At 48.0% G+C, this 23,285-nt stretch overlaps 1 protein-coding gene across 2 annotated transcripts in view; it reads right to left on the bottom strand.

The window, feature by feature from the left end:
* MTMR14 (myotubularin related protein 14) overlaps positions 1-23,285 on the bottom strand; it is a 31,483-nt gene that overhangs the window by 2,711 nt on the left and 5,487 nt on the right. The window contains exons 4-18 of one of the 2 annotated variants that reach the window (XM_048315590.1): positions 22,807-22,882; positions 22,009-22,069; positions 21,327-21,449; positions 20,718-20,791; positions 17,873-17,943; positions 17,214-17,288; positions 14,813-14,879; positions 13,766-13,851; positions 13,459-13,535; positions 13,184-13,220; positions 11,669-11,739; positions 10,987-11,036; positions 10,637-10,775; positions 7,756-7,932; positions 882-1,037 (exon numbers count right to left, since the gene is read on the bottom strand). In XM_048315590.1, coding sequence (XP_048171547.1) covers positions 882-1,037; positions 7,756-7,932; positions 10,637-10,775; positions 10,987-11,036; positions 11,669-11,739; positions 13,184-13,220; positions 13,459-13,535; positions 13,766-13,851; positions 14,813-14,879; positions 17,214-17,288; positions 17,873-17,943; positions 20,718-20,791; positions 21,327-21,449; positions 22,009-22,069; positions 22,807-22,882 — 1,340 coding nt within the window. The remainder of the gene's footprint in view (positions 1-881; positions 1,038-7,755; positions 7,933-10,636; positions 10,776-10,986; positions 11,037-11,668; positions 11,740-13,183; positions 13,221-13,458; positions 13,536-13,765; positions 13,852-14,812; positions 14,880-17,213; positions 17,289-17,872; positions 17,944-20,717; positions 20,792-21,326; positions 21,450-22,008; positions 22,070-22,806; positions 22,883-23,285) is intronic. The other variant, XM_048315591.1, reaches the window with a different exon arrangement.

Consider the following 23,285-nt stretch of genomic DNA (forward strand, 5'->3'; position numbering starts at 1 on the left):
TTGAAGGCAGCTGCTCTGCTCTGTTCAGCAGCACAGCATGCAGCCACATGAGACAGAGAGCCAGGGCAGGCAGCCTGTCTCTCACAGGAGACATGGGTTTTCATGTGGCTTGCACTCTGCCTCCAAAGCACGTACTCATATCTCAGTAAGGGCCTGAGCATCTGGCAGCACAGCTCTTGCACTGCTTGCTAGCAGCAGCCCCTGATCTGCCATTTCAGTTTCTTGATGGAGAGTTTGCAGCCTGAAGGCACAAACCAAGATTCTCTTCTAATAGCAATTAAAGCGCATCTCCAGTCTTTCAAGCTTCCAGAGGTGGATTTCTATTTGGGGAGGAACATTTGCCTCCCAGCCATTTCGCATGGCAGGATGTGGCAGGACGCACGGTCTCTGTGGCTCTGCACTGGTCAGGCACAGCACCTGAAAATGATGCTGCACAAGGCCAGACAAAATTTGGGTTACAGAAGGAAAGTCCTTCTCTTACTCCAGCAGGGATCTGACCCCAGTTGGGAGATGTAGGTGAGCAAAATCCAAAAGCAAGAAAATCTGGGTTACCAGTCCTGTCCTGACAAACATGAATCCTCAACCGCACTCAATTATGACCAAATTCAGCATCTTCAAGGAAGAGAGAAAAACCTCTTCTTCCTACAGAAAGCAAAGTGCTCCCCCATCATTAGGCAGAAAAAGTGCCATTTTCTTTCTGTGTTCAGCATAAGCAAAGAGTGCTGAGGGACTGAGTTTGTGCATAGAAAACACAAGGCAGAGAAGATGGAACAGTTTGTTATGGGCTCCCAGGCTTCTCCGAAAGTGCCAGAGTGATAAAGTTGCAGTGCTCGCAGGCAGCCAAGAGACCCAAGGAGAGATCCTGCATTTGAGACACTTACAGGCAAGTGCTAGAGAACTCATCCGGGAAGCTGCAAGGGAGAGAGGCGTCTGTGTTCAGGATTGCCTGCTCCCGAATACTGCCACACCCTGTCACCATCTGCCAGCTGCCAAAGTCTGTGGAAACGGAAGATCCGGGCAGAGAATGGTCCGCCGATCTGGGGCAGAGAGAGAGGGAGACGGCTCGATCAGTCAGATCATTCAGCCACATGCTTTTTGCTGGCACTAATGCCAGGGACCTGCCGGGCGGACGGCCAGCAGCGCCTGTGCCAGCACTGTTGACACTCAGGGACCACGGTGCAACATGCAGCTCTGGCTGGGCCCCAGACCCAGCCTTTCCTTTGAAAGCGAAGGGAGAGCCAAGCTGGCTGGGGCCAACAAATCAGCAGGAGCACACCGGGAGCTGGACAGGAGAGAGCCAGCATGAAGCAGATGGCCATGCAGAACTGAGAAACCCATTAGAGAGATGGAACAGCACATCCTGCCCTGAAACCTTCACAGATGTGAAAGTTGTGCTGTACAAAGGACATTCCCCTGTTGCTTGTTGTAGCTGTTAGCACATCCCAGGGCAGCAGGGCAAATCAAGGCTGTGACTTGGTTAGTGCTGGGAAAGACTTAGAGATCATTGTCCTGGCAGCAGTTAGAAAGCAGATCACTCCTGAGCCATTACCACCAGATCTGAACAGAGCCAGTGCTCAAGGCGTACCCAGAACACCTACCCCCAGCACCTGAACGTCTCTTCATTTCTGTGTTAAAGAAAGGGCTGTGCCAAAAATCAGGTGACAAAACATCTTTAGGACAGGCTAAATAGCTGAGGAAGGATAATTGTTTGATGTATGCAACCTCCCACCAGGAAAGAAAGAAGCATGAAACATGGTTAAGTGAATCTGAGGAGTCCCTCCAAAATCTCAGAGAAGAGGGCACAATCACTTGAGACAAACCCACAGCTCTTGGCTTCCAAGGGAGCAAGCAATTACTGTGCCTTGCTGCACAGCAGAGTGTACATAGCTGGAAGCACAGCCTGTGGCAGAGCTGCTCAATTACACACTACCAAGATCTTCTGGATAATTTATCTGAGTTCTGCTGGGCAGAGAGCAGTGCTCCAGCTCCAGCTCTGCTGGGCCAGGTACTTGCACGCTGTCTTCACAGCTAAGAATAGCAGTGGCGCACTGCAGCTGCTCCCCAAGGGACCAGGAGAACAGCCAGAAAGACAGGCTCTCCCACAGCAAGAAGGACCTGAGCTAGACTGGAAGGCAAGAGTGGGACGAGATGCACAGCAGGAAACATATCTGCAATCTCAATCTAATTCCAGGACTGCCATTTAATTAGTCTGATCAATACAGCCAAGGTTGAGCAGTGGGAAGTGTGGTCCTGAGCTGGCTGTGCAAGCACAGAAGGGGAGTCACACAATTCCCTGTATATCAGCTTCCCATCACAGCTGCAGTTTGGGGGTAATATCCCTGTCTAGCAGTTCAGGCTCCTAAAGGGCATGACAGCAGAAATCAGGAAGAGCAGAGCTTCACCTGTCTCACACAGACCTTGTTCTTTGGCTGCTCAGTGAACTGAGTGAGGGTCAGAGTACTGGGAGAACCCCATCTTGCAAAATGGTGCTTTTCCTGGGGCATGTACTGCCAAAGTAAAAATGAAGGTACTTCGCTGAAAGCAAAAGTGCAGCATATACTGTTAGAGAGACCTTCAGGAGATCAGACAGGGATAACTTTCCCTGGAAAGCAAGGAATTTGTAAGGGAAGGGGGAGCAGCTGTTGAGTGACATCTACTTCTCTCCGTGCCTTTGGAAGATAAAGTGGAGGAAGTCAGTGTGAAGGAGAGCAGGCAGAGTGTTTGGGCCCAGAGCACGATACCATGATGGAAGCACAGTGGGAACAGTGCAGGATGCCAGGGAGAAGCATGGAGGAATACTGCTTCAGCGCAGAGTGAAGAGGAATATGTCACCTCCCTGAGAGCACAGCACAGCCAGACAGGAAAAACAGGAGTGTCACACATGGTGACAAGAAACTGAGCTAAAGGGGTAAAGAGATCTGTAGGCAATGGGCTCAGGCTGAAAGCCAGAAAAAGCAATGAGTTGCTGAACAGAGGACAGGTTTGTGGCCAGTTAGAAACAAAGGTTTTGGAGAGGGCAAGCGTGAATGGCAGAGGAGGGCCTGGACTATAGTAGGATCTCCAGGTGAAGGTACAAAGAACTGAGCAGAGTTCTGCAGCTCCTGCAAAGGGAGAGGAGTATCTGGAGCCTGCCCAGGAGACTCTGCCCACATGGCAAGCCACGATCCAGGGCACCAGGGATAGCAAAAATGTCCCTCTGCCCAATATCATCAACCACACCAGTCAGATAAGTCTGTGCTAAAGAAGGTGAACAGAAGATTGTTTTCTGCTTTGAGTGTGTGGCCTCAGCTTCCAGTTGCTGGTCACCTTCCATGCTTGTCAGCTAAGATTAGACTGATCTTACACCACCTCTTGGATCAAGTCATCTCTTGAATCCTGCCATGTACAGGCAGATAAAAGCACTGTGTATCTCCTGCAAGACTGACTCAGTGACTCTCTAGTCCTCCAGGCCTTCCTGGGGTCCCCAACCCTGTCAAGCAGCTGTGCAAACTTAGTAAGGTTTCATCTAACCCAACAACACTGTGGTCTAGGAGTTCAAGGCAGTAAATTCCGAGTCTTGCCTCCAGGCAGCAGAACAAACACTTGTCGAGTAATTGAATAAACTGATTGACTCTGCAAAGAGCCTAGGTTGTTTCTTTCCTGGCCCAGAGATCTGAGCCTGGTCAGCAGAGCTAAGATATTGTGGCAGACCTTCCCCTCTATCCCCAAAGCCTTCTTAAGGAGGCTCCTGAGGAAGTGTCACAATCAACAAGCATCTTGAGCAGCCTCAAGAGACAGCAGGGGCCAAGCCTGGGAAGACACAGCATGGGAAATTTTGTGTTTGCACTGCAACAGCAGCAGAGCTTCTTAAAAGTTGAGCTTGGCTTGAGACCCAAGACCAGATGTCTGGGGTGACTGCACCCCGATGCAATCCAGTCAATACTAGAGGTGAAAGTCTTCCTGGAATTTCTACCTTGAATACTTCTTGTAAAGTCTTACTGCAGAGGCCCCAAAAGAGCTTCAGTGAGGCCCTTGGAACAAGCTGGAACTGCTGGGACACCAGAACCAGTTCCCAAGTCTTTAGGAACAGCATGCCTGCATCACATGACAGCCATGCCAGAGGCTGGCTAGGAGTGAGGGCAGCACGGAGTCCTGGGAAGCAGCTGGACAATGACAGCAAAGCTGACATGGTTAGAGATGAGATACAGCCAGTCTTCAAGTTGCTGTCTCTGCCACAGACATCTAATGGCAGACAGAAAAAGAATCAAAGTGAGCTTCACACACCCACCTCTTCAGGCCCACGAGTGGGAAGAAACTCCCTCAAAAGTGCAAGATTAACTAAATTAGATTAGCAAAACAGAGATGAGCTGCAAGCTGTTCCTTCACACAAGGAGGGACCTCTTGCAGGCCATAAACTGGCAGCTCCTAACCTGGAATGGTTCCTTTTAATTAGGTCAGTGCTTCCCATGCAACATGCTGCACAAGACAGTATTTCAGAGCACATGGACACTCACTTGCCTGCCAGAGAAGAGCCAATACCGGAGGCAGAGCAACAGTCAGGGATCCTTCCCTTTCTTAATATGTAACTGAGATGAGAGCCGAGTGCCAACAGCTAGGCTCCCGTCCTGCCCTGTGCTGCCCCCGCTCACCTGACGTATTTCCACACACCTAGGACTATTTGGGAAGCAGCTCATTTGCCAGCATATGCTCTGTGCCTCAAACTGAAGCATTAAGTAGGTTCTGTATGTGCAGGCAGACTTTGGCAACCTGGAGTAAAGGGCAGCCCTTCCCACCTTTGCGTGGGAAATGTTGGCAAGGAGTATGGCACTCTGCCAAGAACTGGGAGCCCTGGCTGAATTCCAGGCAGTTATCTACAGGCTGGGATAGTGCCCGAGCAGCCCCTTCTCTGTGAGCACCATTGCAGCACATAGTCATGGGCCAGCCAGCAAGCCCATTTTGTGGCATGGTCGTGCAATAATTCCAGAAAACAATCCTGTAAACAATTCCTCTCCTGCTGTGGTCACTACCCCGAGTTGTCATACCGCACATACACCTTCTGAGCGAGGTGGCTGTAAGGAGCAAGACACACAGTGCACACAGTCTTCTCACTACCTACAAAACAGCCAAAGCCAAGGGGCAGCAGCTCCTCTGTCCCACTCTGCTCTCACTGTGCTCCCTCCAGACCCACAGCTGAGCCATCTGCAGCCTTAATAAGTAAAATAAGGGAGTTCTCTGTGACTGCTGGTCAAAGCAGATCCTCCACAATTTAACTCCTCCAGATCTTGACTCTCTAGATCACAGTACTTTGGGTTTTGTTTAACTGACTTAGCAAAAGCACATTCAACCAAAGATTATCCAGCTGCTAATCCACATTAGTGCTATGTAGACACATGATAAAACCCTGACACAGATACAGAATTTTTCTGCAGTGTCATGGGACGCTTAAGACTGCTAGTGTCAAATGCAAATACAGGAAAAGGTTTGCAAACTGCAACCCCCTCACATGCAGGGGGTTCAATTTGAGGCACAGTGACTGCCATAGAGCTCTCTGTAGAACAAGCAGCACATCTTGTCCTACTCTGCAAATAGTCTATGCAGTATTTTCCTGTGTGTTTGTCCTCCACAGATGTGCTCTTACCAACGTGTTGGAATAAGATAGAAAGACTGACAGGAATTGCTTTTGTACTGCTTTGCCTAACAGGAACCATCCTGGGATCTACAGGTACCCAGGACCTCTGGATCAGAGCAAGATTCACAAGATGGGCTGGTAATGTGACAGCAGCAGCCTGTTGACATTGCCTGGCCAGGAGAGGGGTTTGGCTTCTAATGTCTGACTGGGTATTTTTATGTCCTTCTTTTAGGACAGCTCAGTTCCCCTCCCAGGCCCTGCTCAGGTCTCTTGCTGACTTGCCCTCCTGTTCACTCCAGAGCTCCCCTGACTGCCAGCACTTGGACTGGGCTGTTGACCTGAACTACCTGAAGGATACCTGCTGGCATTGCACAAGCAACCATTTTAACCACTGCAGCAGCAGTTGAGGAAAGTGTTTTGTTGCTATGGCCACGCAAACAGAGGATTATGAAGTCAAGTACAGCGGTTTCTTCATCTCAAGAGCCTTGGGTGTTGACCTGCCAGCAGCACTGCAGGAATAAAGGTATTTTTGGCATCCTGATCAGTCTCTGTGCTCCTGCTTATCCATCTTAGTACCACAATTTTTCAGGAGGTGAAGAGAAAATTTACCTCTTCCTTCTACCACAGATACAGTTCTCCACCCAAAATGGGACCCATTGTTTCCTTCAGGGCAGAAAATGGTGGCTGAAGGTACTGTGTTATCTACCAGACCAAAAACTACCACAGTTGAAACAGGCCAAGTGGAATATTAAAACCTCTTTCTGGAAAAAACACACCACGCTTAGAACCCAGAAATTGCAACCCATGACAGTGTCTGATAAGGGAACCCTAACCCTCGCTATGGTGCTCTTCTGCCTACTCTTGTTTCTCCTCTTTGCTCTTGCAGAGCAGTCTGGCTGAAGCATTACAAGCTGCTTCTTCCCAAGCATTGCAGCAAGCTTGCTACCAGCAAGCACTGAACAGCCTGTCAGGCCTTGGGAATGGCATGGGACCACACACAGGAATTGTGGCGCTACCATTGTGAACAAAGCAGCTCCCAAGACAAGCTGTTTTCTTTCCAGTATTTTCTTCTCTTCTTGGGAGATTCTTTTCATCTTACAGAGAATGCAGAGGTGGGCCCCAACAACAACTCAAACCCCTTCTATTGATGTCTTTCCCTGGGGAGAACAGTTAGCATCATTTATGAAAACTGTCAGACACTGGAGTTTTTCTCTGGAATTAAGAGAAACTTGTTAAGAAAGTCTTATAAATTTTCAATGCTTTACTTGTTTGTCATTTTATTTTCCATATGATGAGAGAGTACTCAGATTTGGCTAGTGGCTGTTTCAGAAACACTAAAAAAAGACTCATCGGAAAACCTGCAGAGACTACACAAGCATTTGATGCTCTTAACAGCAACCTCTTATCTCAGAGTCTCTTTATTCCATGTTGCCCTAACCACATGGTGTTTGCTCCACAGGCTCTGTTCTTTTTTCCCTAGCCCAGCTCCCCAGTCAACTCTGCCCTATTGCAGTGTCACGCTCCAGAAGGGTGCCTCTGTTATGGCGCGAGATTAGGCTCAGGTCCAGGGTCCCCATGCCCCAGCAGGAACACACAGCCTTCCGGGCAGAATCCTTTGCGCTGGCACAGTGCTCGCAGCTTGCTCCCAGCAGATTCCTACCTCTGCTTGCTACCAGCACCCAGTTTTTTTTCCAACCAATCACCAGGAGGGTCAGCAGGTGAAAAGGGGGACAGTATAGATGCAGAGTGAGGTCTGCTTGATTTGAAAAGCTTCCTTTCCCAAACACCACGGCCATTTCAAAACCTGGTGGACGCGTCAGACAGAGAAAATGCGGTGAGCTGCATGCATGCAAGATGCAGAGATGTCAGAGCTCAGAGTTGAGGCATGCGCTGAGGACAGGCAGAACAGACAGCTGGCTGTTATCAGTACAGTTCCTTGCTCCTCTAGGGGCTGAGGCAGGAGTGTCTGTGTTTAATGGCCAGCACTTCAGACAAGGTCAGACTAGAGAGGAACAGGCCTCCCGAGGTTTGTCCACAGATACAAACACAGGTGCTCCAGTGTTTCCAGAGCTACACAAATGTAGCCCTGCACTCCCTTTACCAGACACTCATTTTGCTGAGAAATGCTCTGCTCCATCCCATCTCACCTGGATCTGGGCACTTCTAGTGGGCTGCTTCCAATCCTCAGGAAGTTATCAGAATGGGTTGATGAGGAGGAGCTGGAGGACTTAACTTCAACCATTCCTGTGGAAGACAGCCTGTCTTCAGACTGCTGTGCCCTGCTCCAGAGCACGGCTTGCGGTGATGATGCACAGCTCTTCCTCCTGTGGGACAGAGGACGTGGGTGAGAAAGCTGACTTTTCTATGTACTCCAACTAGGAAGCCTTTCCACCACAGGATGGATTTTAGCCCAGCAGCTACAAGCTCTTGTTTCCACTGAACCCGCCCTCCTCCCTCCCAAGGAGTCATGAGTCACGGGTAACTGCTCAGTGAGGGGGGTACACTGAGCTCAACCCATCTTAGCCCATTCTTTTATAGATCACCATCCACGTGACCTGGAAATCAGAGACGGGAGAATACATCAGCCCACACACACACAGTGATTGCTTTGTTTAGTCTAGCAGCAAAAATGCCTTGAGCAAGGGGCCTCCCAGCGGGGAAAGACCATTTCAATCTGCTCAAACTCCACAGTGCGTATCAGCCCAGGTGGGCGTTTGTGTGCACCGAGGGCAACAGGGACACACCACCAGTGTTATTTTCCCTTTTAGCAATTCCCTTTGGGCACCACTGACCACACTTCTGACCACGTGCTTACAGCTGACAGTCACTCCAGATGTAGGTACACTTCAGTTTTCTCTCTGTCTATGCTGACAGCCCAAACTGCTTTGGCTTCTTTCCTAGCCAGCACATTCAGACTCAGTCATGATTCACTGTCCATTGCCGCATCAGGCCTTAGCTCACAGTACCATCCAACTACATGCTGAACAGGCACACATTTGGGACTAATTCACATCACTGCTGCTCCACGTTCAGAAGATTTTCCTTCTTATGTCAGTTGTTTAGTTTTGTTTTTTTCCCTAGAAGAGTCCCAAGAATTTCCTCCCCTTCCAAGACCACTGAACTGGACAAAGACCTCCCTATGTACAAAAGTAAAAAAGAAAAATTCTAAAGCAAACAAACTCAAGGCAAAAAGATGTTATTCCCCCTAAAACATGGAAGGGCATCTCAGCTTTGAGATCTCAAGCACTGTCAGTGAGTGCAGCTAAAGACAGGCTCATTGTACAGTGGAAAGCACGATATCCTCTCTTCATTTCTTGAAGGATGTCCACCCTCAAACATCACACCACATGCTCTCTTAAGCATTATTCATCTCATGTTATCATAGCTGCCAACATCTCCAAGTACAGCCTGCAGAAACAGGTTTGAACAGCTAAAAATCAAATGCCTCTCCCTGCACAGAGACTGTGAGGCCACCTGTTTTCAGGGCAACACAACAAAGTACATCCCCTCCTCTCCCTTGTAGCAAGCCCTACGTATTCTCCAGACTACAGAGCCAGAACAGCTTGCAGTAAAACATCCATGATCAGTCCCTTCGCTGAGCACTCATGGCAAGGCTCACAATCTTCCCCTTTCCCAAGCTCATGCCCCCCAGCACAGCCCAAATCATCCCTGTGGAGCAGCTGCTAGCCCAATACAGCCTGATGTCTTCCACAGAAATAAAAGCAAACCAGAGTTAGGAAACATGTTACAAAATCCAGCCCTGATCCACACAAGTGCAGCTGATCTCCTCCAGCATGCCCTGGTCACTTCACATCTTGTGAAAAGCACACATAAGTTCTGTGCAGCAGAATCAAGTCTGTATGTCCTGAGCACTCAGAGCAACATAAATGCTTCCAGGTCACTACCCTGAAGCCCTGCAAGTGGAAAGTTGTTCTCTACTTGATGCAGTAGTTTTGATGTGGATAGGTAGGCTCTGTGTGTTAGAGGACTCCGTGTTGCTCACTTGGCAAACAGTTTGGGACTCTCCATCTCCATTTTGTGATTCTGAAGGGATATTCTCCCTCCCCTTCTCAGCACTTTAAATTGAATATACAAAGTACTTTAGAAAGGCTGCTGCCACTAGCATGGCTGCAAGCTCAGTCCCAGAGGACTTTAAATGCCTCCAGCACAACCCAGATTTAATTTAAAATAATTGCAATATAAAATAGCCTCTTCACATGTGCTGAGGGAGAGGAGAGAAAAATTAAACTGAGAGGGGCAACCCTACAGCAAGGCTCTGAAATCCCCAAACAGCACCAGAAACTCCACAAGCAAGTAAAACACCTGTCCCAGAGTAGCAGAGTTGCCAGGCACCTTCCCCACTTCCAGACAGCCAGCTGCATCCCAGGCAAGTTCTATGTGACCCTCTATCAAGAGGCACTACTGAAAATTCTGTATTCTCCCCTGGAAGTGTCTCTAAGCAGTGCTGCAGGCAGGAACCTGCTTTCAGCTCACACCTCATGCTGGTAGAGGGGCTAAAATTTAGAGGGGATTCTTGGCCACCCAGCCCAACTCCCACTAACTGCAGACACTCCTCCTGTATAATGTCTTTCATAAACTCTGATTAGGCTTCATTTTAGGGCAGCTGAACCATCTCTACTTTTCCCTGGGGAGGCTGCTGTCAAATGTAATTTTTCTGATAGTTTGGAACTATCTTTTAAAAGTAATGAAATCCTTTGTGGATGAAGTTTAACAGTGAAACTGGTGAAAATGAAACAAATGTGCTTTACTCTTGTCTATGTACAAACTCAGAAGCATCCCTGCAGAAGCCTGACAGCCTTTTAACATGGGGTGGCCTCCAGTTTTTGGTGCAGAAGCTCTGGAGTACAAACTGCAGCAAAGCTTCTGACAGCCAAATTCCTCCCCCCACTGTCAGGAATCCATGCTACAGAGAGCAGACCTGGAGGGCAAGACACTTCAGAAATATTTTTTCTATCAGGCTCAGAGCCTGCCCCTTTTGTTCAGCCCACTGAGTGGTTATCTCCTCACCATGCTGCTTGAGCCTGTGCTCCTGCTGGCATCAGCTCCACTGCTTCATAGGTAAAGCTCCCAGTTGCTCCAGGAGAACTTTCCATCCCTAGGGAGAAGTCACTGCTCAGGCTTGTGGTGCTGCCTCGGTCTTTCTGCTCTAGAGAAAAGAAAACAGAGCTACCTGAAGACCAGCTTGGTCTCACTCACTTTCTCTCCCTTTAAGCCATACACTTCCCTGTGCCCTGTTCTTGTGAGGCCCCAAAGACAGCACACCCATTTGGGGTCATCCTGAAGCTGGGAACCCAAGCTCACAAGCAATGAACCATTACCAGCACCCACGGGCACTGATGCTTGACAGCAGCACTCACTGAGCATGCAGATCTCTTCCAGGGTGAAGCCAGGTGGCAAACTCTTCCTTCTGGGGAAGGAAAGACAAAGTTACCTCAGGCACACTTCAGGGCTGTGTGGAGGCTGGCCATAGCCAGGTCTCTGTCACACACAGCAGATCAGAGCAGTGGGGAATTAGCTATACAGGGGCAGAGGAGAGGGGATGGGCCAGTGTGCACTGTCTGACTCCTAACAGTCCCAACCCAAACCTCCTATGCTTTGAGAAGGTGGCAACAGGCAACACTGCACATAATGTGCTTATTCAGAGCATCCAAGGCGGGCTTTGCCTCCTTCTGTCCCTCCTGAAATAATAAGGGTTTATGCTGGGCAGTCTGTTAAAAACCAGCCACCCCCTCTGTCCCCACCAGTGCCTGATGGAGCTTGCTGTGCAGCCTGCTTGAGCCAGAGCACACATCTCTGGGTTCATCCGTGCTAAAGCATCCACGGACAGTCATTAAGCAGAGAGCACATTTCAGCATGGACAGTTTTTCAGAGCACAACGTGGCACCTCACAAGCCTCGGCCCCGTTTTGCAGCCTTCAGAGTGCAGAATAAATTAAAGAAAACTGGGCCAGGACACCAGGGCTTCCATCTCCCCAAAGAAGCAGCACTAACAAGCTCCCTGGCTCTGTAGCCCATGCAGCAGCAAGCACAGGCTCCTTACCTCTGTGACTTCAGAGCAGAGAACTCCTCAGAGGTGATGTGCTTCAGAAAATTGAAGCAGAAAAAGAAAATCTGAGCAAAGGGAAAGAGAAGAGCGGTTCAGGAATGAACCCGAGGCTCCATGCAGCCTCTTATCTTGGTGAGGAGGTGCTGGCAGGAAGGAGATAGCAAAAAATCTGCAGCTACCAGCTTCCAGTGTGCCATGGGCTGCCACCATCCCATCCTGGGCCTTCTCTTCCATGTTAAACTGCCCCTCTGCTCCCTGCCACGGGGAGGCCCAGAAAAGAAGGGGAACAAGTCTCCTTATCAATGCCTTGCACACATGCTGCAAGCCCACAGCAGGTACTTATGCCATCAGTACAGAATGGAACAGAGATGGCAGCAGCTGCTTATACACTCAGGTAAGCAGCAAACCCAGCAAGACTTGCAGAGTTAGAGCCACATGCTCCACCTCAGCAGCAGACCTCTACCATATCTGGAAGCACGCGGTACCTACAGCGTTTGCGGCCCCAAGCTTGTGCCCTGCCACACCCCACTCTGCATCAATCACCCCACTGTGCCTCTGCCACCCCACCCACCCATGCAGAGCCGTGCCCTTCTCCTGGGAGAAGTGGGGAGCAGGGAGCGCCAGAGGCAGCCAGGCACCCCCTCTCCTGCTGCAGCTACTGACTCCACCCATGACCAAGCAGGCACCAGAGCAGAGCTGCCAGGCTTGAACACCAGGAAAGGAAGGAATAGGAGGAATGATACTAAAACAGGGATTTTGTACCCCTGAAAGATGGAAAATAGGCCAGGGTCCTGCCTCTGCTGTTTGAAGGCAGAAGATTTCTTAGTAAGGTGAGAGTTTGAGGAACAGGGGAATAGCAACAGAGTTAGACACACACCCCATCTCTTTTCTATTCAGAAATGATATTACACTATATTGCAACTATAGTCAGAGCAATCTTTTTTTGCTTTTTAACAGTGAAAGATTTTGAAGAGTATTAGTTCCACTAATTTTAAGTGCATCCCAGACCCGTATGTGCACCCACAGACACACCCCACCAAATTCACACACTGGAACCAACACAAGCTGCTCCATGAGCCTGTGATGACATGCAAGCCACACGCAGCTGCAGCACCCAGGCAGGATGGCTGGCACTCAGGACAAGCACACAAGACTATCCAGCTTTATTTTCAAGGAGTCACACATCCTTCTCACTGCTGAGCTGAACAGCAAGTCCTAGCACCCTCTAATGTGGGGCCTGAACACTAATGGCACAGGAGGGAAATGGGCAGGAGTGACCCCTCCCCCCCAACAAAACTGTAGCCTGAGAGAGAAGTAACCCCACAACTTTTGCATCACAAAGTGACAGGGCAAGGCTCTTACCTCACATTTCCAGCACCTGAACAATCTTTTTAGAGCCTGGCCACACCACTGATACTAGCAGGAGCAGGCAGTGAACACTGCTACCTTAAACAGGTATCCTGAGAACACAAAGCAGTGCTCAGCCACTGCCCCAGACCCAACACTCACCTCTTCTCCTTTACTGAGTCGATCGACTAACATGTGCCTGGGAAGAGAACAAGGGAAGCTCAGTCACATGCCAGAATCAGAAGAGTACAAGCTGTCAAGAATAGCCACATGCCTGAGCCCTCAGGTAAAAAAAGGCATCAGCCCTTCTTGTCCCAGCTCACTGGGAGCTGCTCAAACATCAACCTTTGGCTGTGAACAAACATCAAAGATGACCCCTCAAGGCTTCTCCCCTGTTGTACAGGGACGCACAGGCAAGTAAAACTTATCATTCCTACCCAAAGAGAAACCAGTCATAGGCCACTGTCAGGTAGAGAATCTCAGATGGCTCCAGGGACGTGTGGATCAGCCCATCCTGCAAAGCAAAAGACACAGCCTTCAGGCAGCAGCCCTGGGAAGTGGAACTTGGGAATTCATGATCTGCTGAGAACTGTCACAGTGATCCATGGTACCCATCTTCCTCTACCTGCCTGTGACAGCATGTCTGAAGAAACATTAGGAACATTAACAGCTCCACCACCGCTTCCTGGAGACGGTCACTCACCCTCCAAGCAATCAGCCCCAGAAGCAGAGCCAGGTACTCACAGCCCATAAGGAGAGGCGCAATAAGGAGATGAAGAGAGGCGTTCGATCCCAGCCGGAGATACAGTGCACCAGGAGCCCGCTGTCATCTGTTCCAGGCAGGGGTAGGACGGAGAAGGAAAAAAAAGGATGTTGCAATGAGAGCAAATCTGTAGAGACAAGCTACTCTCTGTCCCCAAAGCCCAGACTCAAGAGCAGAGCTCAGCCAGAACATTCTGTCTTGAATACAGCCGCCAACAAATTGCTCAGAGTGTCCTGGGTTGTCAGCAGCACCAGCTGATGTGCTGTCCTGGTCCTGACAGCTGCTCAGGACACAGAGTCATCAGGTATGAACATCACTTTACTACCCCGAACATACACCTACCAGCTGCAACTCACTATCATAATTTATTTCTACACTGGTGAGAAAACAGCTCCAACTGAACATTTTTTCAGTCTCACTAACCTTCCTGCTGCACACTGAGCAGAGGCACACACAAGGCACAAACCCTACACCCTACAGAAAACCTGCAGTGTGTCCCAACACAGCTAGTGCAGGCAAGTGTAGCTGGCCATGCTGTCAGAACCAGCCACAGCTCCATCCATCAGTGTTAGGTCACGGTGCCCAGAGGGAATGGGATGCCACAAAGGGCAACAGACACTCTTCAAGAGTTGGGGTGCCCGTGATGAAAGGGGCTCTTAAACGGCACCAAATGAGATCCTGTGTTGGGGGGACAAAATACAGGTAACCAGCAAAACAAGAGCAAGAGTCAAAAAGGAAAGAAACAATGTTTCTTCTCTTCACATTTAAAGTAGTAAAACAGTAGGCTAAGTTTTCAAATATCCCTTCATGTTCAGGAAGAAAGGGTTTTCAAAGAATCAGCAAGTCTCTCTCTAAGATGGGAGCTGGAGTTCTGAGATGGTAGGACCATCACCCTGTTTTGAAGGGAGAGAATTAAAAGTGACTTCTGTATTGGGAGCTGATCCACAATGGCACTAATACCATCAGCCGTTCTTCCAGGGACAGTGACTGCTCCAGTTACGCTGCTGGGAGCAAGGTGTTTGCCTTACCATCACTATTGATAATGGAGATCAGCAGCTTCAGGTAGTTCTGTGTCTGTTGTATGAGGTCCCAGCTCTGCAGAAAGAGGAATGTTGATGGTAAGGGTCTGCCCACAGCAAAAGGCTGCTCTGCAGTTCAGAGCTGCTCTATCCAGAACAGCAGCAAAGCAGAAATAACCACATGGCCGTTCCTCAAAGTGACACACTTCCCCTTTGTATGAATCTCCCCATCCTCTGCAAAAGGCACTCTGGGACAAGATACCAGGTAGGCAAATAAAGCATTAAAGACCATCTCTACTGTCTTCCTGGCTGGCAGAGGAGCTGCTTTGCCTGCAGCCCCAAAGCTCCAAGCAGCCCATGCTCAGAGCACTGACCCACTTCTGCCCACGTGCACTTTACCAAGTGGCTGAGCCACATTCCAGCCACGTGTGTAATGCCAGCAGCATGATGGGATGTGCAGGCCAAGGCCAGCAGCCTGTTTCCACAACCCAAGCACTTTGCTCAAAACTCTGTGGTCCTTGAAAATGTCCCTGGCAGGCTGCTGGCAGAGGGCTGACCTTCACCCACCCTCTGGACAGGCACTGGACTTCTGCAGTGACCCCCAAGTAGCAGCAGAACTACAGAAGGGCTCTGAACTCAGAGAACTCCAGCACTACAAGACATACAGGTGAAAAACATCAGAACAAGCCCAAGCTTGTCACTTGACTGTCACGTCACGAGAAGATGCAGGGAATTTCAGTGGTTTGATCAGAATCAGAACTAGCTCAAGGGAAATAAGACAGCACTGGCAAGGAAAAAGCAAGAGTTGGACACATTTCATGGCAGAAATGTTAGTGGTGTAAGTGACATGTGACCATAAGCAACAGAACCCTCACTGTGTGCTTGCATGTGTGCACATCTGTGTGTAACCACACTGAAGACTAGTGTCAGACAAAGAACATATTGCTCAGCCGTGAGGCCTGCAGAGCCACAAAAGAGTAGGGAAACAGGGAACATAGTCAGCCTGCAGAAGAAAACCACATAATTACAAAATCTTTTATCTGCCCAATTCGATCCATCTTCCGCTTATTTTAGAAGGCATCATCCAATTATCCAGTCTGATCTCTATACCACGAACAAGAAAGTTTTCTTCAGTTGCCCCAAGTACAGCCTGAAGCTTGCACTTGGCAAGATCTTTGCCCAGAAAAGCATCTCAAATAGGGGTGACAGCTCATTTCTCCTTTGGCAGCATGTTCCAGCAGATTATCCTCAAAAATAACATGCAAGACTGCTTTTCCTTATCTGAAGGTCTGATTTCAGATGCAGATATTGCTTCCTGTGCAGCCCTTCTTCCCCAGAGTCAAGAGTGATTTAGAATTAGTATTTTCTCCTTACAAATGTACTTACACATTAATCAAGTAAACCCTCCATCACCTTAGTGATTAGCTAAACAGACTGAGAACTTTCGCTTTGAGTGAAGTATGTTCTCCAGTCCTCAAATCATTTCTGCATCTATTTATTACATCCTCTTCAATTTTTAATATCCTTTTAAAAATACTGGCTGTTCAGTATTCTAGTGAACAAGTTTCTAGCCACACACAAGCTGTAGTTCTATTAGTTCTGCTTCAACTTTTCTGTGATTCTGCTTATGCTGGCACTTGAACAGTATTTACATTACTGACAACAAACACTGGCACAGCACAGGGAGCTCTGTGGTTCTGTGGTGCTTCCAGCCACAGGGCACAGTAACGTGACATGCTCCAGCACAGTCAGTCCCCACAAAACCTGGTAGATCCACTGATGTGTGAAATGGAGCACACTAATCAGTAGTATAAGGTGATACTTCCTGGTGTGAACAAAGGTAAACTTTGAAGCTTGAGCAAACAGAAGAGTTCAATTACTGTTTGCCATGCTGTCAGCAATAAGGAGTGGAGATCTGCCATGGTTGGTTATGATTCCCTACTCCTCTCCCATAGGAACGCACCTTGCACACCCATGAAGAAGGTGCCCAGTCCCTCAGCTCTGCTCACAGAGGAGAAGGTTGACCTCTCTCAAGACTCCCCACAGCCAAGGAAGTCTGCCCAGGGTAGGCCCGTGCCGAGCTGAGACTGAGAACAGGTAACACTGCTTTCTGTTTCCTGCCTTGTTCCTTACCTTTGTTAGTGACCTATCTCCCTAATGGATTGCAAATTTTTGGAAGCTACACCGGAAGGCTTGACTTTACAGTCAGCTGCCTCAGGGCACAGCAAGCCATGGAGCTTTTGGGTACAGGATTTCCACTGCTGTTCTGAACTGTCAAGCAGCCTCACCCCCACTGAGATGGTATGAAGTGAGCCAGATTACAGCAATAGGAGCAAGTCAGATTTCAAATCTCTCCTGATCCTTCCTGAATACATCCCTGACCTCCCACAGAGACATCCACTTTGCTCACCTGGTACTCGCTCCAATCAATATTCAGAGACTGGGTCAGAGAGACTGGGATACTTAAAGGAGCATCTACATAGTCCTGTAAAAAACCCAAACACAGTTGGTCAGAGGAAAGTCATGACTTGAAGGGAATGAGTTCCAGAAAAAACCAAGACAACAAATGCCACATGGTGCATTACAAAAAACCCAAACATCTCAGCAAAGCATCTTTGTATGCAAAATCCTGAAGCTGTAAGAATAAACTCAGACTCTTGCAAGGACTAATGGACAAGTGGAGCTTTTATGTACTCCCGACAGTGAAAGTTGGGCATATTAGTCTCTGAATTTCTGCAGGACTGCCCCACTCAACCATCCCCTCAGCAGGAGACAGAATATGAAGAAAGAACTGAGAACTGAGGCTATCAATGAGATCAGAATTCAAAACTGGGAGCAATCCATACCTTCCATGAGAGGTCAATCATCCTACACTTCAGGATAACGATTCATTTATTTTACATATGAATCAATAATTTAGTACATTCCCTATCTGTTTTGTTTGTCCTGTTGATTTCCTCCTTGTGATCAGAAACAGGCCCATGACATACACACCATCGCTGAGGAACTGGAAGGCAAGACTTAGGCCCAGTAAAACACAAAGCTCTCAGTTTTGTAACATCCATGTACCTGTTTCCAATTAAATATGAGACCTTCAGCTGTATAATCCCGGTCTTTGTAGTCCTTAAAAAATTCACAGCCTGCAAGAAAGAGAGATAATGAACAACGATTCAGCTAACTGGTATCTAACAAGTGAAGTGCCCTGTGGGACTAGGAGTGCTGGCAGCCCCAGGCTCCAGAAATCCAAACCAATCAAAACTGCTGCCTGTGGGAAGAGAAGAGCAGTAATCCTTAGTACACTGTGCAGCACGGCCTCCAGCAACAACAGCCCAGGGCACTTAGCAGTACAGACACACAGCAAAGGGCAAACTCCAAACACAGCAAATGGGGAGCTTGAGGGATTGATTTCATTTTTTCCCGAACAAGAGGTTTCAGCAAGGAGCTATGTTTTGCAGGGCCATGGACTTTTGCACAGATCTAAGGCATCAGCTTGACATGCTGAGTGAGAAGGAACCACCAAAAGAAGGTGTTGGCAAAGGCCTGGAGAAAGCCAATTTTCAGAGGGCATCTGCTGCAGGTAACAAGAAATGGCTCTGTTAGAGGTGGCTGTGATTTCTCTCACATTTCAGTCTTCTCTTTCAAATGTGGGATTTACCCCATCTGAAGGAAAGAGGTACAAAACCACTTCCAAGCTTTTCCCCAAGCTCTCCCCTCCTGAAATGTGTCCTTTGGCTTGGCCCTTCTCAAACAACTATTTAAGTCTCTGCTGCAACCTGCAGTCACTTAGTCACAGCTGAGCAGCACCATTAGCACTGTGGCTGCCTGCAGGCTACACAAAACACCTCTCCCAGTGTGCTGTACACACCTCAGCAGTGCCACAGTGCCCACACTACCCAGATACCCCTGTGCCAGGCACAGAACACGGAGAGAGATTACCACCCTGCAAGTCACAAGTAACTTCAATGGAAAAAAAAGCCAAGAAAAGAATCTTTGTGCAAGGATAGGACTAATCCTCAAATATGCAGTCAGGACACAATCTGTCAGTTGAGATTTAACTCCAATTAAACAATGACTTCATGCAAAGAATGGGGGATTATGGCATAACTGTTAGCATCCACAAATACCAAAAGCTTCTACAGATACCCCATTTTAACCCAAGTCCTTCACTCCAGACAGTTCTTACTCTTCGCTTGGTAAAATCTGTCTGGATGCCTGAGCACAAAAAGCGGTGGTGAATGGAGCTAAATCCAGTTGGTGTCTGATCCCCAGGTTTTGTGGTGTTCCTCAGGGTTCAGTATTGGGGCCAGGCCTGTTTAACACCTTTACCGATGATCTGGATGAGGGGATCAAGTGCACCCTCAGCAAGGAGTGGAGTCACCAGCCCTGGAGGTATTTAAAAGACAGGTAGATGTGGCACTTGGGGACATGGTTTAGTGGGAGCCTGGGCAGCACTGAGTTAATGATTGGACTCAATGATCTTAAAGGTCTTTTCCAACCACAACAATTCTGTGACTCTGTTTGGACGCTGTCTTGCTCACCTAAGGCGACAGTATCTTAGAATAACTTCAGAAACAAATTACAAAACAAAAATTCTTTCAGTGCAACCCTGGAAACATCAATAAGAATGTATCACGGCATTTGGCCAGTCACTAGAGGGGCTGCTGATCCTTAGATGTGTATGCCTTAGATTTAACAGAATGACAACATTTCCCCATGGACCAGCACTGCTGAAATCAGGCAACATCTGCAGGGAGTGTGTGCAGTTTAATAAGGTTTACCTCTAGCGTGGTAGTGAAGAGCTGCTAAAAGAAAGCAGCTGTCCCAGAGGGCACAAGAGGAAGGACCATCACTGAGTATTGCCTACCACATGCAGATCCCCATACAGAAACAACTCTGCAGCTTAACTCTATAGTCACTTCCTCTCCATTCCTTACAGCACTACAGAAGACCTGTGTACACAGTCTTTCTCGTGTTCCAAGTCTGGTGACGTGCGCAGCAGCAACATATATCTGTGCTACATACTATAGAAACCAGTAAATACTCTTACTTCTGTATACTTTGGCAACCTGCATGCCAAACTCAACAGAAGTCTTCATGCAGCTTCTCTGAATTGTCACTAATTTCTGTATAAAAGGAAAAACACCTTTAAGAACATGTTTAAGAGCAAAAACTAGCAATCAAGGAAAAGTCTGGGTCTGGATCATTCACCACAGTTTTTTTGGGTTTTGTTTTTTCTCCTCCTCTCCCTTTCTTTGTGCACTAGGGAGAAAGAAGAGTCGGCAGATGGACCTCAAGCACAGCAGCCTTGCATCTGATCCTGTTGCCAAGCCTGACATCAGCAGGCAGGCAGGAATATTCAGTTCATCTGTAAAGAGTGCAAGTGACCCAGCAGTGGTTGCTAGGCACAGAGATGGATATAGCTGGGGAGACAGGCTGTGAAGGGCTGCCTCTGTCATACACTGCAGGCTCAGGTGAACTGTTCTGCTAGCACTGAGGATTTCTTACAGCAGAGCTCTGGAACACTAGACTAGAAATTACCCTTAAGAATTGGGTTTTTACATAACATAGAACAAGATACATATGTTGCATCAGGTGGTAGTTTGGAGTTACAGTGATGTCAAAGGCCATCTTAACCAACTCCACCTCTGGGACTTTTCCTCTGTGCTTGAATTAATAAGGACTGCTGAGAAATTATTTTGCCACCTCAAAGAGTGCCTAATGCTGACTCACACTGCCAGAGCATCCAGGTTCATTGCACTGTTCTCGGTTTAAAAGAGTTTTTCTCCAGAGGGAGCATAGGAAACATTTAGCAAGTCATGGTCATTTACATATACACACACAGAGTTATCTCCCTGTCCCCAGAAACGGATTGTCACCTGTCCCTTGGGAGTCCCTCTGACCATCATTCCTGTACCTGGATATGGGATGGAGAGAAGTGTGAAATCAGCGTAACGTTGAGCTTTGTCCACCTTCTCAGAAGACGTCACACTGCACAGGACAAGAGGAGAACAGCAGATACTTACAGAGTGTTTTTCACACAGACACCAGCACCCAAAAAATTATTTGTTGCATCTCCCTGCGCTATGACTTGACACAGTAGTGAGCAGGGGCAGAACTTACTCAACACATCCACATAAATAGGTACAGCCCAAAATCACTAAAGCTTTTCTCTGAGACAAGCAGGAGAAACATCTCCCTCTGTTCCTATACACAAGCAGAGGGCTCCTTTGCTGTCTCCCTTCTGAAGGGGTGACTATCTCATTACTATAAAGCTGTACAGGGAAAAAGCCACTCAGACTGCAGAAAACAGAAGAAAGCAGTTATGTTGCCCCCATTGATAAGAGTTTTCTGTGGCCTAAAACCTTGGTGTTTTCTTTACAGAATCAACTAACCTACCCTGCTATAGAACTCTTCCAGGGACTGCTCCCAGGATGCTGAGTGCATGCCTGACAGCAATTCACACATAAGGGCTACACTAGCTGCAAACCAAAGCCTGCACAAAAACAAATTAACCCAGACTCACTTCAAGCCAAATTTCACCTTCTTGTTTTCCACCATCAGGTCACAGATATATCGGACAGACAGGTATCGAAGCAGCTTGATGTCATGCCCTCTGACCTTGTCAAACAGCTGGGAATCTGCATTTCTGCAAGAAAGAATGAGGCAAAGCAAGGTGAGCATGTAAGATTGACCAAGTTGAGCCTGATTCTTCCCAGGTGAGCCACAGTTCTTCCCTGAACCACTTCTAGCCATAAGCAGCACAGCACGAGCCTTGTCTCCACAGGTCTGAGTCAGACTCTGAAAAGAACTGACACTACAAGTTTGTGCTCATGGTCCCTTGGCACATCTCACTCCATTCTGCAACAAACACGTAAGATACAACACAATTTCTACAGCCTGGAGATGTACTTTTTGATGAAGTAAACACATCTGTGCCCTTCAAAAACCTTTTAAATGGCTCTACATATTCCTGTCTCCAGCCCTTCCCTCTGGCAATGTATTAGCAGGCTTCAGCTACATTAGGTTCAGCCAGCCATTAATATTCAAGACTCTTTTCCAAAAGCAAGGAAAGCAAGACCCTGAGCCTGGTGATGGGTCTCAAGCCTATGCCCAATACCCAAACTAGAAAAGAGCAGAAGTGAGTGGCTGAGCCAGTCAGCTTACGTCCAGACTCCCTTTTCCTCATCCCAGTGATGCATACAAACCTAAGTGCAGAGTCTTCCTCGGAAATGTCTTCTGCATCAGCCCAAGCATCATCAGAACCTCCTGCAAGAAAGACATTAAGAACTGAAGCTTTTGTAAACCAACTCAATCCCCAATCTGACAAGGTATGTATGCACACAAGAAGGTCATGGTTTGGTGCTTTCTCTTCACACCTAAATGTAGTTCCCCACATTTCCTCTTCCTGAAAAGCTTGTTTTCTAATGTAACCCACTCTTTCCTTGTAATTGTAAAGTACCTGGACAAGTGAAACCCATGACTGACAGCCAGAGGACACCTCAAAAGTGGTATGCAGTGCTTTTTTAAGCCAAGCTTCAGCTCCCACACTACAGGCACCCACTACTCCCCTAAAGAGCTTTCCCTGGAGTCCAGTATATATCACCATTAGCAGCATTTGATTCCCAATGATTAGTCAAGCAACAGCAAGTTCTAATCCTGTTTCCTCCACTATTCCCATCCCCAATGTTTGGGAACTGGTACCCTGAATCCTTTGGGATGCCTTTATTTGCCTACATGTTTCCTGTAATAATTGAATTAATTGACTCTTCAGCCTCAAGTTCTTTTGTCACTGGTTCTTATAGGCTGTGGCACTGTCCTGTAGCACAGTCCTTGGAAACAGGACACGAGGTTTCAGTCTTTGCTCTGTTATGCTAAGCCTAATACAAGCAGCCCATGCTAGAGCTCTCACTGGCCTTGGGAAGAGCTTGGCCTCATGTATGGGTCTCTGTCCCAGCACTGACCAGCCTTACCAGGCAGACAGTGACAAATGGCTCCTCACTCACCAGAGAAGATATAGTTGTAGCCAGTGCGCCCATAGAGCTCTCCCCAGCCGGCCAGTGTTGCTGATCTGCAAATATGCTGGAGGAAGATTTTTTTATTAATCACAAAGGCTCCTGAAGTCTTTCCCTTATCAGGCCTATTTGCTGTCAGGTTCCATAGAAAGGGCTGGTACCTACAGCTATCACCTCTCAGCAGCCTGCCCTGCAACCCTGGTCCAGACTAAGTTTTCAAAATACAGCAAAATCCCAAGTGCCTTTATCTGTAGCTAGTTTTTAAATCGCATTTTCATCTCCAGTTCTCCAATGGAGAATACAGTCAGTTCCTGCCAAGTTAGCAACACATGCTCTGTTAATACCCTGCTTGAGCCTTATTTCCACATTCCTCTGGATGAGATTATGGATGGTCCCAAGACGACTCTGGGCAGTTCACGCCTGCAGAAAAAGGTCAGCAGATGTAGCCCATGATGGCTTCAGTCAAGCTA

This window comes from Corvus hawaiiensis, chromosome 11 (genome assembly GCF_020740725.1).
Source record: "Corvus hawaiiensis isolate bCorHaw1 chromosome 11, bCorHaw1.pri.cur, whole genome shotgun sequence".
NCBI lineage: Eukaryota > Metazoa > Chordata > Aves > Passeriformes > Corvidae > Corvus > Corvus hawaiiensis.